This window comes from Mastomys coucha, unplaced genomic scaffold, assembly GCF_008632895.1.
Source record: "Mastomys coucha isolate ucsf_1 unplaced genomic scaffold, UCSF_Mcou_1 pScaffold18, whole genome shotgun sequence".
NCBI lineage: Eukaryota > Metazoa > Chordata > Mammalia > Rodentia > Muridae > Mastomys > Mastomys coucha.
In genome coordinates, this window is record NW_022196900.1 from 90433008 (window position 1) to 90446863 (window position 13856).

The window sequence follows — 13856 nt, forward strand, 5'->3', positions numbered from 1 at the left end:
AGAAAGAAAGAAAAAGAAAAAGAAAAAAGAAAGAAAGAAAAGAAAAGAAATTTGAAGTCCATATAGGAGGGCACCCCCTTTGAAAGGCTGAGGCAGTGGGATCATGCATAATTCGAGGCCACCTGAGGTTCTGAGACCCTATCTCAAAAATACAAAAATAAACCGACAAAACCTGGCACACAACTTTAACTCCAGCACTTGAAGAGTAGAAACAAGAGCTTAGGGTCATTCTTGCCTAGGCTGTGAGTTTGAGGCTAGCCTGGAACATATGGAAAAAAGAAAATCTGGAAGAAGTTTAAAATCATCTTTTTGAGAAAGATTTACATATTTTTCTTTATGTGTTTGAATGTTTTGCCTGCTTCTATGTCAATGTATGTGTACCATGTGCATGCAGTTTCTGAGGAGACTAGAAGAGGGCGTCAGATGCCTGGAGCTGGAGTTACAGGCAGTTGTGAGCTCCCATGTGGATGCTGACAACCAAACCCTGGTCCTCTGCAAGAGCAGCCAGTGCTTTAAACCTCTGAGCCATCTCTCTGGCCCCTGAAACAATCATGTTTGTCTGTGATTATGTTACAAACTTGGTATATAGTTAGATTAATTTAATATATTTTTAACTTTTAGGAACACTTTACTTATGTATTTGTTTATAAGGAAAGGGCTGATCCCAGGGCCTCACACACTAGGCAAGCATTCTACCAGTGAGCTATGCACCCAAGTCCTAATTCTCCTTTTTTTTTTTTTTTTTTTTTTTGGTTTTTTGAGACAGGGTTTCTCTGTATAGCCCTGGCTGGAACTCACTCTGTACACCAGGCTGGCCTCAAACTCAGAAATCTGCCTGCCTCTGCCTCCCAAGTGCTGAGATTAAAGGCGTGCGCCACCACCGCCTGGGTTAGTATAGTCTTTTTAAGATTATAAATTTAGGTGCAGGTGGATCTTTGTGAGTTTGAGGCCAGTCTGATCTACAAAGCGAGTCCAGGACAGCCGAGGCTCTGTTCTACGGAGAAACCCTGTCTTGAACAACAAACAGAAAAAGAAGCTCCCTTTTCTGTGATAACTCCAGCCTGTGTCAAACTGACACACAAAACCAACCAGTACACCAGCTTGGGGACCCAATTTCCCAGTCTCTTCTAAACCAACGTACCTCCAGAAGGCCTCATATGGGGGACAGAAGTTGAGCCCCTCCCTCCACCATACACATTCCAGCATTGGGTTGAGGCATCCATCTCGGCAGTGAGCACCTTTACCCACAGAGTTACCTCACTGGCTTTTACTTTCTTTTGAGACAGGGTTTTACTAAGTTGCCTAGGCTGGTCTTGAACCTATATAATCCTCTGCCTCAGCCTCCTGAGTGCATAGCAGGCCCCCTGCTGGTGGACATTGGGGTTTCCACCATGCTTGGCTCTAGCAGTGCTGAATGCTTAGCCTTCTGCCTGTGTTATTTTGTGTGTTTGAAGAGCGCCCTCGGATAGAGCACTGGCAGATTGCCTGCCTGCAGAGCACCATGTTCCCCTTCAAAGGGCGAACTTCAAACTCATGAAGATCTAGTGCTTGGATGGGCGAAGGGGCTCCACTGTGCCCACCCCTTTACTTTTATTCCTTCTTTTATTTCTTTCTCCCTTGCTCCACTTAAGCTCTTTCTTGCGTCTGACCTCGGTCCCTGCCTCTGTATCGCCTATCCACCGTGGACCTCTCTCTTTGATTAGAGGAAGACCAAGTTCCCAGGCATCGTGCCCTCAGGGTACCTGGTAGGTATAGCATAAGCTAGGTTCTGATGTCACTGTTCCCTGTTTTGTCCCCTTCCAGCTGGGTCCTGTTTGAGGACAAGAACTTTGAGGCAGACCAGCACATCGTGTCAGAGGGCGAGTTTCCCACGCTCACAGCCATGGGCTGCCTGGCATCCACAGTCCTGGGCTCTCTCCGGAAGGTTCCACTGGTGAGTTCCCTATCCAGACCTGAGCCACCACAGAGGTAGAGGGAGTGTTCTGTCTCACCTACCACCTAGTGGCCTGGATGAGCAATGGCTTCCAGAGTCTCTCTGAGTGTGCCCCTGAGTCTGAGGTTCCTGAGGCAGCTCAGCTGACCAGGTGTTTATTGAACATTCACTGAAATAATCCCTGGAGGCACCACACTTAGACAGCGGGACCTAAAGGTGGCCAAGCAGAGTGGTGTGTCGTACTGGAATAGGACCAGCTGACACTGGTCTCAGAGTGGCTGAGAGAGAGGGCCAGCTTTTGCCCAGGTGATGGCCCACTTAGAGAGGGCTGTTGGGATCAACTGGGAAGATGGCTGTGCATGAGAGACCAGAAGGGCTAAGTCAGGGAGAGGCTACCTCAGTGACCCACAACAGAGGGAATATGCTGTTCCTGGGAAGAGACTGACAGAAGCCACATGCACGCTGTGATAATGCTGTGGGGAGCGGGAGAGTGACTGGACACTGCTGAGTCAGAACAGCTGACATTGGCTGAGTGGCCCTTTTCAGAGCTTGTTCCAGGCCACACAGCTGGAAACGGACAGAGCAGATGTTCTCCCCAGGCTGCTTGGTTATACAGCTTGTGCCCCGTACCAGCACACACACTGGGCACTAGACATAATTAGGCCTGGGTCTGGAGCTTAGATATTGGGCTTCAAGTCATTAGTCTTGCCCTCTCTGCTAAATGGAGACCATGATAGTGTCTATCTCTAAGGGATGTTGAGCAGAATGGATTGGACCAATTGCTCTTCCAAGGATCTGGCCTGCAGTGAGCCATGGATAAAGGAGAACAGTTATTAATCTCTGTGACGATTAGTTACCACCCCTGAGAAATGAACATGAGATGATGCAGAAGGAGCCGCAAGCTTCCAGCCTGCCTATTAGTTCTTAGGAGTGCAGACTCTAAGCCAGGGATAGCCAGGGATGCACACCCGTAATCCCAGGACTCTGGAAGCTAAGGCCTGTGCTACATAGTGAGGGGATGGTTGAGTTTGAGCTGGTGCCAGTCTGTCAACACACTGAGACTGAAAATCGGGGGGCACAGATAGCAGTCAGTGTCCTCAGAAGGCAAAGGGCCTACAGATCCAAGGTACGGATCTTGGGGTCATATGAGCTTGATCCAAGTAGCGTATGGGCTTGGGTATTTCACGGCCTCATCTATCTCTCCTCCTGGGCTTGGGTATTTCGCGGCCTCATCTATCTCTCCTCCTCTGACCCCAGCACTTTTCAGAGCCTTCCCTGTCCCTCTTTGGCCTGGAGTGCTTCGAGGGGAAGGAGATCGAGCTGACTGGGGAGGTCCGAAGCCTGCAAGCCGAGGGCTTCAACAACCACGTGCTGTCTGTGCGCGTCAAGGGCGGCGTGTGAGTGTGTGCTCCAAACTGTGTTGGGTGATTGGTGGGATGGGGACCCCCACCCCGGAAGGAGGGAATAGCACAGCCTGAGGACCCCTGGCTCCTGGGGCTTGGTTGGATGCTGAGTCCTGAAAACCCTGAATGTACTCACTAGCCTCTTCCTCCTGCTGAGGGCCCTCACCTAGTGTAAGAGAAGAGGGGGCAGAGGTTGTTCTAACACATGTGCCTGTCTTCCACCTGTCTGTCTGTCTGTCTTTCTGTGTTCCTCTGTGTCTCTTGCACCCACTGGGCACAGCTGGGTAGTGTGTGAGCACAGCGACTTCCGGGGACGCCAGTGGCTAGTGGGAAGCTGCGAGATTACCAACTGGCTGACCTACAGCGGTACCCAGAGGGTGGGCTCCCTCTACCCTATCAAACAGGTAGGTAGCTGCCAGCATGAGTGCCTCGGGGGCATGCCTGTCCCGGGGTGCATCTGTCCTCACATGCATCCGTTTTCCCCAAGCTTGATGTTGGTGTCAGGTCACATGGCGACCTCTTCCTCTTCTTGCATTGTCACCTCAGTTATTTTCCTCTAAACCAACTTGAGAACAAAGCAACTTTTTCCTGTCCTAAAGGACAATACAATATACACAATAAGCTTATTCACCCAAAATTAAAATCACCTCATGCACGGAGCTTGCATGCAAAGGGTGCGTGTCTGTACCCGCTTTGTCTAGAGGTTGGTTTCATTTCTGCACACATATGTTTCTAAGCTATGGCTGTGGCCTGTCTGTGTATGTATGCGTGTGTGCTTGCATGCGTGCATGCATGCGAGTGTGTATACACACACACACACACACACACACACACACACACACACACGCCCATCTAAGACTCAGTCTGTACCTATGTTATTTGTGGCCATGCATCTGAACACTCTGGAGGTGGTTTGAATGGTTTTGTGTGTACGGACATGGGTATGTGTGCGCGTGCTCATGCCTATGCCCGAGAGCTTTCTGAGCATATATGTCTATGTATGGGGATGTGTGTTTAGTCTCGTGTTCACAGACTCTCATGGTAGCATTGGAGGAAGAAGTCCTGTCAAATATCTCTAACTCTCATATGGGGAGACAAAGGCCCAGGGACGTGGACAAGGAGTTTATCCGAAACTTGGGGCAAACACTGTTCTTCTGTGGATCTTGGTGTGTGTATGTGTGTGTTTGTGTCTCTGTATGCATGTGTATACCTATATACTAAAGCAGGGACTCACTATGGCTCTTGTGGACTGCTAGTATTCCTAGCCTGGAACTCTCTGTGTAGACCAGGCTGGCCTCAAGCATCCATTTGCCTCTGCCTCCTGAATGCTGGGATTAGAGTTGTGTGCCATCTCACCCAGGTGTTTCCTCATCTATAAAATGGGGATAACATTTGTGTCCTGAGTTTATTGAAGACTGAAGATCGATAATGACTGCAGAAGCATTGGGCAGTGCTCTAGAGCTCTTTAGCTTTAGCATGTATGTATGCACACATTTTCTCTCTGTAGGTGTGTGCACGCGAGTGTGTGAGTGTGTATACATCTGTAGTCTTATAATCCGTGGCACCTGTAGCAAGCATAGGTCACTGGTACGGGACAGGCTGGGAAGATCAATATATCAGTTATGATGTGAATGTGATGGCTGCATAGACCTGTGGAATTGTTTGTGCCTTCTATAAACTGTGCCACCTTGTGGACTGGGTCTACTTGCCAGGGTCCCTAAACACACGTGTAGGTATCTATGGTTACAGAACTATACTCACATGTTATGCATATAGTATGGACGTGTAAAAAAGATGTGACTTTATCAGGGGGAAAGTTTGGAGGCAGGGAAGGTTTGGGAGTTTGGGTCCCTTCAGAGGGTCCAGAGTTGAGGATGGTAGGGCATCCTTGACCACAGCTTCACAGCCTCTCCTTGCCATCAGCGCCGAGTCTATTTCCGCCTGTGGAATGCCGCACTAGGAGGATTCCTGTCAGTGCCTGATCACGTGGAGGACATGAAAGCAGGCCGAGTGGTGGTCTCTGAGCCCCGAGCTGGAGGCAGCTGCATCTGGTACTATGAAGATGGCCTGCTGAAGAACCAGGTACAGTTCCAGAGCTTGTTCTGCTGAGCCCAGGTTTGCCAACCTGCCTTGGGAAGTCCCAGCCCCAATTAGATGCAAGATGTATGCAACCTGGAAGTAGAGAATGCGAGCTCATTCATCTTTCTTATGTTAAATCTTCAAAGAACTTGGGTTGGGGTTGGACAAGTGGCACAACAGTTAAAAGCACTTGCTGCTTTTGCAGAGGCCCTGAGTTCAGTTCCAAGCATAAAAAGGATGGCACAGTCACCCCTAACTTCAGTTCCAGAGGATTTGATGCCCTCTTCTGATCTCTGACCACTGTGGGCACTAGGCATGTGCTTGTTGCACAGACATGCATGCGGTCAAAACTCTCATAAAATAAATCTAAAAATGGATGAAGAGACTTGCCTAGAGCCAGCACTCAAAATCAGTATATGAGCTGTGCAGGGTGGCCCAAGCATTCGGGAGGCAGAAACAGTCGAATATCTATGAGTTCAAGGCCAGCCTGGTCTATACAGCAAGTTCTGGGCCAGCCAAAGCTACATAGAGAGATACTGTGTCCCAGACAAGAGAAACAGCACCAACAACAGCGAGTGAAGGATAGCTTGAGTGTGTGAGATTTCCTGTGCCAAATCTCATATCCTTCTGGGGCCTCAGATGGCCCCCACCATGAGCCTGCAGGTGATTGGACCTCCTAGCCCAGGCTCCAAAGTAGTACTATGGGCCGAGAGCCGTCTACCACGCCAAACCTGGAGCATCAATGAATTGGGTCACATCTGCAGCCAGATGTTTGAAGACCAGATCCTGGACGTGAAGGGTAATGTAGGCTGGTAGGGGTGGGTTGGGGTGGGCTAAGGACTGGGCTGAGTCCAGCACTCTCTGACGACCCCTGAATCTTACCCCCCTCAGGTGGACGAGGTTATGACCGCGACCATGTGGTGCTCTGGGAACCAACCAAGGACAGACCTTCCCAGGTCTGGACTGTGCGTGTACTTTGAACCAACGTCATCACCAGTTTCCTGCTGGAGGCTTTTTGCAGGGATGAAACGTTTTATACAAATTTTTGCTGTGAAATAAGCTATTTTCTACTATGCTGCTGGTGGCGTCATCTCTGCACCTGGATGGTGGGGTGGAGAGGGTCCAGTTGCCCTTCTGCCTCCTCTTCGGGGTTGGTTTCCCTTCCTGTGCAGTCTCCCCTTGCCACCAGAGGGAGCTCCAGACCCACACTGTCTGCTGTGTCACCCATTCTGCCTCTCTGATTGTGGGGACCAGGCCCAACCACTAGCCAGCCAAGCCTCTGTGGTCCCCACCCCAGTGCAGGACTCTGATGGGTATTCAGGGAACAGAAGTGGAGGACTGTCCCACTCAGAAGAGCTACCCGTAGCCGACACACATGGGATGGGAAGGAATTGGCCGGGCCAGATAGAAGTAGCAGCGGAGAGTATTCCAGGGATATGGATGTACCCAAGCGTGAAGTTTCCAGGGTTAGTCTGTGAGTCTACAGTGGGCAGGGCAAGAAGCATAGGAGGGTCTGCCTTCCTGCTTCTTCTAATTCTAGTCTCAAAACCTGAAGGTTTGGCCTTGGTCAGAAAGGCCAGGAGAAGGGCCGGGGTCTCTAGATGAGTGACAGGCCAGGGTATCAGAGACCTAGAACTACAGTCGCTTTGCCATCCTCTGTTGGCATGGGTTCCTGGGAAAAGACACAGAAGCAAGGACGCTTGGGAACCAGTCTGGGCTTCCTTCTCTCCTCCAAAGACCACCCGCAAGCCCAGGAGGAGAGGACGGTCAGAGGAGCCATTTGTCCTTCCTGCCTGCCCTGGCTGAGGGTGTGTGTGGTAACCCTTGTCTCTTCATCCTCTTGCCCAGTGATAGAAGGCATGTGGCCGGGCGACTTGGGAGCCGCCCTTGCGCAAACCCTCCCAGATGTGAGCTGCTTCTGGGTCTGTAGTACTCCAGTCGGGAATTTTGAGAGAAACAGAGCCAAACGCTATGTGATTTCCCAGGATCTTAGCAGTGCGAAGACACCTAGGTCGCGGGCTGGGCACCTGCTTGAACCTGGGGTGTGTGGGGCTTGAGAGTCGAGGTGCAGTCCTGGGTTCACTCCTGATAACTGCTGCACACGTGACTCCTGGGGCCAGTGATGGGCAGTGATGACACGTGGGGCCCCATCTAAGCATAAGTATAAATTTATTGTGCCCTAGCTGGGTGTCACACCCCTCCGCTCCCATCAGTACCTCGCCATTCTGGCCATTGGCTGTCAACTTTAACCTCCTTGGATCTCTGGGGTCACCCCTTCCCAAGGACTGGGTTGGGGTGTCTCTCACTACTGATGGTGGCAGCAGCGTGAGGGGCGTGGGGCTTCAGAAGCCACGCCTCTACCTCAGCTGAGGTAGAAGAGGCACATTAAGTTGTTGGCAAGGAGGAGGAAACTGCAGGCACCCACATCCATGATGGGTGAGGCCCCAGCCTTTGAGGGTTTCCCAGGGGTTTTTTTGGCAGTGGTGGCGGCGGCGGCGGCGGCAGCAGTGGCACCACCGCCGGGACCTTTTTTAGCAGGTGTAGTAGCAGGGGCAGCGGCTGCTGTGGTAGCATTCTGTCCCAAGACACCTGTTCGCATCTGCAAGAGAAGCGGAGCTCAGTAGGATTCAAACCTCCTGTTGAGGACTCCTTTGTTGCCTTTCTTCAACTCTGGGCTTCCATAAAGCTTCCATAGGCCCTGTTGGGATGTTTGGCTTCCTGCCTCATAGCCAGCTGTGGAAAGGCAGTCCCCGTGTTTGAAATGCTTCCACCCCAAAGGAACTTCCCTGTCATTTTTCAGGCTACCAGATCCTCCAGCATAGAGGGAAACAGAAACCCGAGTGCTGGCTTTCCCCTCCCAGATCCTAGGTTTCCTTGTCTCCTGGTGATCAGAGTCCACCGTGGTCCAGAGTATCACACGTGACGGGCCTGAATAAGGCCCCCGGGGGCAGAGGGTGGGTGGGAGGGCGGGGTGGGGATGGCGAGTAGCAAGCTGTTCTTGATGCTTGATTGGGCAGTAACTGAAGCTGCTCCTGATGGGAATCAAACCACTTTTGGTGGCCATCAACCTGCCTTTGATGCATGGTCTAGATGTTCTTGATCAGGAACTTGATGGCTCCATTCCCTGTGTTAATCAGGCCTCTCTGCGTACACAGTGGCACAAAGGCTGCCCCCCACCCCGGGTGGCAGTTGATCTGCAGAGTGTATGGGAGACTTCTGTCTCTGCATTCCTGCACACCCACGATTCACTATGGCAGGGGCAGGGGACCTACTGTCACCCAGGGCAGTCTATTACACCTCTCTCCAGCCCTCTCAAAAGGACTGTTTCTGCAGCTCTCCTCAGCAGGGCTTCCTCTCCATGCCTCCTGAGAGCCTTCATGGGCCTGACACCCTGTGAGGTTTCCCTCTCTGAGGCCAGTTTGAAAGCACCTACAAGGAGTAGAAACTCAGCCGCATAGACCCTCCTAGATCCCTGGGTTCCAGTTGGCAACCATCTATCTCTGTCCCTGTGGTAGAAGGCAGGGTCCCCCTCCCCAACACCCCCCCCCAGGAACCTGCATTCCTTCCCCAAATCGGATCAGACCATTAAGCTGAAACCTGGTGGTGGCTGCAGGGGCTCTGGGGACTGTCCTTACCTGAACCACAACCAGGAGACTGACGGTGAGGAGGAGGAGGAAGCCGTTCATCCTTGGACCTTCCTGGGCTCCGTAGCAGCTTTGAGAGATGAGTTCAGGGCAATCTGCAGGCCACGTTGAACCTGGCTGCTTTTGAACTAGGAGGCAGGAGAGATAGGGAGGCGGGGAGGAAGGAGGGCCTAGGGGCGGGGAAGGGAGCTTCCTTCTTTCAAACCTGGGGGTGGATGAAACCAGCCTTGAAGTTCCAAGACCTGTAGATGAATTGTGAATTCTCAAAAGAAGCACAGGCAGGGCATACAGAGCAACACAACAGGAAGACACCAGCAGGATGGCTCCCAGGCTTGGAGCCCTGTGTCCTGGGCAAGGAATCTTGATTTCATGATTTGACAAGGCCTGAGGCTGAATCTATGAGTCTTTAACATCCCCCTAAAAAAGAAAAAAAACTATCTACTGCAACGATAATCCTTATTTTTATCTGTGTGTTTTGAGACATGGTCTATGTTACTGGCTGAGTTTAAACTCAGGATCCTCCTGTCTCAGCTTCTGAATTCTGGAACTGCAGGTTTTCATTACCCTGCTGACTAATAGCTTACTTTAAAAAGAGCCAACAAGGGGCTGGAGAGATGGCTCAGAGATTAAGAGCCTTGGTTGCTCTTCCAGAGGATCCAGGTTCAATTCCCAGCACACACATGGCAGCTTACAACTGTCTGTAATTCCAGTTCCAGGGAGTCCAACACCCTCACACAGACACACTTGCAGGCAAAATATCAATGCACATAAAATAAAAAATAAATCATCAAAATAAAAAGCATGCTAGCTCTTGGGAGACAGAAGCAGGTGGATCTCTATGAGTCTACATAGTGAGTTCCAAGTTCCAAGATAGAACTACACAGTAAGATTTGGGCTCAAAACAAAATAAACCCAAACAGCTAAAAAGCCCTGTGTATTGATAATACCCAACTCTAGCAACTATTACATAAATGGCAGATGTGTTTTGTTTTCAAGATTGAGTTCCTGTAATCCTAGAACTCAACTCAGGGTAGAGCAGCTGGAGGGGACCAAGGGCAGTTATGTCTATATGGTGACTTTGAGGCCAGCCTGGACTACCTGGGACTCTGTCTGAAAACACACAGGCAAGCAAATGATCAGACAAGAGAAGGGAACTAGTGGGGTAGATGTAGCAGAATTCATACTAAAATGGTGAATGGATGCTATCATTGGTTCTATGGAGACTCAGGGCCACTGAGATCCAGGGACAGGTAGCAAGATTGGATTAGTTTTGGGTCAGGCCCCATTTCCTCTGGTCCTTGGGCTCTTTATTTCAAGTGAAACTTTTTTGTTTTGTTTTGCTTTGCTTTGTTTTTCAAGACAGGGTTTCTCTGTGCTGGCTGTCCTGGAACTCACTCTGTAGATCAGGCTGGCCTCAAACTCAGAAATCCTCCTGCCTCTGCCTCCCAAGTGCTAGGATTAAAGGCGTACGCCACCACTGCCTGGCTTAAGTGAATCATTTTTGGGAAAAAAAAAATCCTTAAAAAAAGTGTGTGTGTGTGTGCACGTGAATGTTTTACCTGTGCACACCATGCCTGGTGCCTGTAAAGGCCACAGAGGCTCTAGAACTGGAGTTACAGCTGTTCATAGGTGATGGTGATCGAATCCGGCTCCTTTGCAAAAGCAGCAAGCGCTCTTACCAGCTGAGCCATCTCCCAAGCCCCTTCCTGAAGTCTCTCGAGACCGTTTGGCATTTGGGTGAGGAAGTGTCATCCCACGCAGGGGGGCTCAGAGGGCACCATTGGGAAGACACAGGTAAACACAGTCCAGCATTCAGGAATTAGAAGGTAGCTATTGATCTCTGCTGTGGGCAGGTCTACGGGAGAGTCCTCAAAACTGTTCGGACAGTGCCCTGCCCTAACTTAGACAAAACAAAACTGTGGTCTCGGTGACACTGGGTAATAATTATCTCCACTTGATTGATTGACAAGAAAATGACTAGTCCAAGTTCACAACTGATAGAGTCATTTGAACTTGAGTCCAGGTCCCTCTGATGTCACAGCCACTTCCGGGGCTGCTCTCGAATGCGTTGGTCCAGTCTGTGCTGTTGTTGTTTTGTCGCTTTAATGTGGTGCTTCACACAAGTTAGGCAAGTAGTCTCCAGCCCCCGATTAAATCTTGACCCCCTCTCCTTCCTTGGCTCTGCATCCCAGCTCCTCCCTCACCCTTTCCGCTGGCTTCATCTAGGTGGCGTCTCATTTACATGCCAGATGGTAAAGGGAATTCCCCTGGCTTCTTTCATATGGTTCAGACCTTTTGTCACCAGCTTAGGCAAAACCTGAGAGGGCCTCAGGGGCCTTAAGCTGAGAAAGAAAAGAAGTGAGAGTCTGACCTGGGGAGAAGGGAAGGGCTGGGGGAGGTGACAATCACCCCTCCCATCACCCACCTTCTTGGCTGTTTCGCCCTTAGACCCTACGGGTCTCAGCTATTATACCTGGGAGAGAAGCCTGGGAGCCAGGGAAGCCACAGGAGCCAGGAGGCCCATTCTGAAGTCCAAAATTGCCCTGCTGAAAACTGGACAAATGTCTCCCCTCTCTTGAGAAGAAGCTAGAAAGGGTGAGCCCTAGAGCTGGCCATGGGGGTAGTTACTTCCTGCTGGGAATGCATGGCTTAAACTTCTCTTTTATCACTTAAAAAGCATATAGCACACGTGTGTGGGGTGTGTGTGTGTGTGTGTGTGTGTGTGTGTGTGTGTGTGTGTGGTCATGCTGTCCAGAAGAGGGAATTGGAGCTATATAGGGTTGTGAACCACCAGAAATGGTTGCTGGGATCCGAACTCAGGTCCTCTGGAGGAGCAGCAAGCACTCTTAATCACTGAGTCATCTCTCTAGCCCAGATGTAAACTTTTTTGTTGTTGTTTTTTTGGTTTTGGTTTTTTAGTTTTGGTTTTTCGAGGTAAACTCTTTTTTTAAAGTATCAGTGTGGGGCACCAGCTTGCCACTGTTTGTGTGGAAGCCGGAGGACAACTTTCAGGAGTTGGTTCATTCCTTCTTCAATGTGGTCCCAAAGACTGAGCCGGGTGATGAGCTGGGTCACAGGCTCTTCCACCCATCCAGCATTTCACAAACCTCTTGAGCTTAATTTTATGTATGTATTTTCCAGCCCTGGGTAGGTAGCACGTGATCTACCACTGCCCTACACTCCAGGTAAGAAATATTATCTTGCAAACCCCTCAAAGTTTCATTCTCGGGTCCTGAGATGTGAGGTGTGTAGTGGGGAATGAGTGGGATGGGACATGAGGATGCTGGGAACATCTTTAAGGAACTGGACATGAAAAGATGTCCGCTGTCTGCCCATACCCAAGAAGAGAAGTAGGGCTTCAAGTCTTGGTCTCTCTTGGCCTCTGGGCAGTTACATTCTGCCTTGACAGCATCTAAGTAGACAGAAGCCTGGTTGCCAAACTGAGAGGGCTCTGAGAAAGCCCCATTTGACAGATGGAGAAACTGAAGGCAAGACAGAAGCAATACTAGAGCTGCAGGCTGGACTGTCCAATGGCTGTGCTCCACTGGACACTTTCTCTATGTCTGACTTCCTAGCCTTGATAAAACAGGAGTCTGTCCACATGCCCCATGCCTCTCCTCACGAACTGAGACCAAATTCCTTAGCGTGATGGTCAACTCCCCCCACCCCCTACAAGCCTTCTTCCTTAGCATCAGACCTCATTTGGTAGCATTCTCTGTTACCCAATGCACACCACTTCCTAGCCAACACTCCCCCACACTTTTCTGGCTGCCTCAGGCTCTCTGACACCTCTGCCCTTCCCCAGAGAAACTTTACACTTCCTCTGAAACTCCCTCCAAGCCAGGGAGTGGTGGTGCATGCACTTGGGAGGCAGAGGCAGGTGGATCTCTGAGTTCGAGGCCAGCCTGGTGTACAGTTCCAGGACAGCCAGGGCTACACAGAGAAACCCTGTCTCCAAAACAAAACAAAACAAAACTCCCTCCAAGGTGGAGGTGAGACGGAGGTGATCGTCCATCTTCAAGTGCTTCTCTGGCCACTCTAAAGATGACTGTGTTTCCTGAGCTAGTGTGTAGCTCTGTAGAGCACTTCCCTAGAAGGCCAAAGGCTTGGTTTTCCAGCCCAGCCACACATAATTCCAGGTGTGGTGGTGCAGCCCTGTAATTCCGGCACTGGGGAGAATTAGAGGTTCAAGGTCATCCTTGGCTACATAGTGAATTTGAGACCAGACTGAGCTACATGAGAGCTTGTCTCAAACAAAACAAAAGAATAAAAGGTTGTGGTCTGACCTAGAACTTGTCACCTCTCCAACCCTAGTTAGTAGAGGGTTGAACACGAGACCAACAGGTGTCAGGGACCACAGAAAGAATGACTGAAGGTTAGTGTCCACGTTCACCCTGCTGCCAAGCCTTGGCACTGATTGGTCTGGTAACTATGGGCAACCCCTGGCTTTATACTGAGGAGTTGCCAGTGCAGAAAAGAATTCTCAGGCTGAAAGAAGACAGACCTGCATTGGGGCTGCTTTGATCCTAAAAACATTTGTCTCTTCCAGAAGAGATGCCAAAGAAACTGAACGGAGCTAGGCAGTGGCAGAAGCAACAGAGATGAATGTTTCATAAAAGGATCTAGACAATGGATTCTGAAAACATGACCTCTGCGCACCTGCCCCTGGAATATTCAAAGGCACATATGACAAGAGAGCTTAAAGTTAGAGAAAGAAGTAAATGGAGATGTGAGAACAGAGAAACCCAGTCTTAGAAGAGCACAGAGGACAGGGTGGACCTCGGGTTGGATACAACC

The 13856-nt window shown here is 50.3% G+C and overlaps 2 protein-coding genes across 2 annotated transcripts in view; one reads left to right on the top strand and one right to left on the bottom strand.

Moving 5' to 3' along the window:
* The window catches only part of Crybg2 (crystallin beta-gamma domain containing 2), a 28540-nt gene extending 22052 nt beyond the window's left edge, over positions 1-6488 (top strand). Inside the window, exons 17-22 of the mRNA XM_031379001.1 lie at positions 1804-1933; positions 3191-3330; positions 3617-3740; positions 5260-5418; positions 6055-6214; positions 6307-6488. Coding sequence (XP_031234861.1) covers positions 1804-1933; positions 3191-3330; positions 3617-3740; positions 5260-5418; positions 6055-6214; positions 6307-6395 — 802 coding nt within the window. The 3' untranslated portion in view covers positions 6396-6488. The remainder of the gene's footprint in view (positions 1-1803; positions 1934-3190; positions 3331-3616; positions 3741-5259; positions 5419-6054; positions 6215-6306) is intronic.
* Positions 6489-7561: 1073 nt separating this feature from the next.
* LOC116095599 (CAMPATH-1 antigen-like) lies at positions 7562-9180 on the bottom strand. Its single transcript, XM_031376922.1, has 2 exons — positions 9051-9180; positions 7562-8014 (listed from the first exon to the last, which is right to left on the bottom strand). The coding sequence occupies exons 1-2, from the start codon at positions 9099-9101 to the stop codon at positions 7778-7780; spliced, it is 288 nt and encodes a 95-aa protein (XP_031232782.1). The 5' UTR covers positions 9102-9180; the 3' UTR covers positions 7562-7777.
* Positions 9181-13856: the final 4676 nt, after the last annotated feature.

Bases quoted from the DNA above. Each gene is read 5' to 3' on its own strand.
- LOC116095599 (XM_031376922.1), bottom strand. From the start codon at position 9,101: ATGAACGGCTTCCTCCTCCTCCTCACCGTCAGTCTCCTGGTTGTGGTT. The intron at 8,015-9,050 runs GTAAGGACAGTC...CTTCTCTTGCAG, and splicing joins GTCTCCTGGTTGTGGTTCAG to ATGCGAACAGGTGTCTTGGG.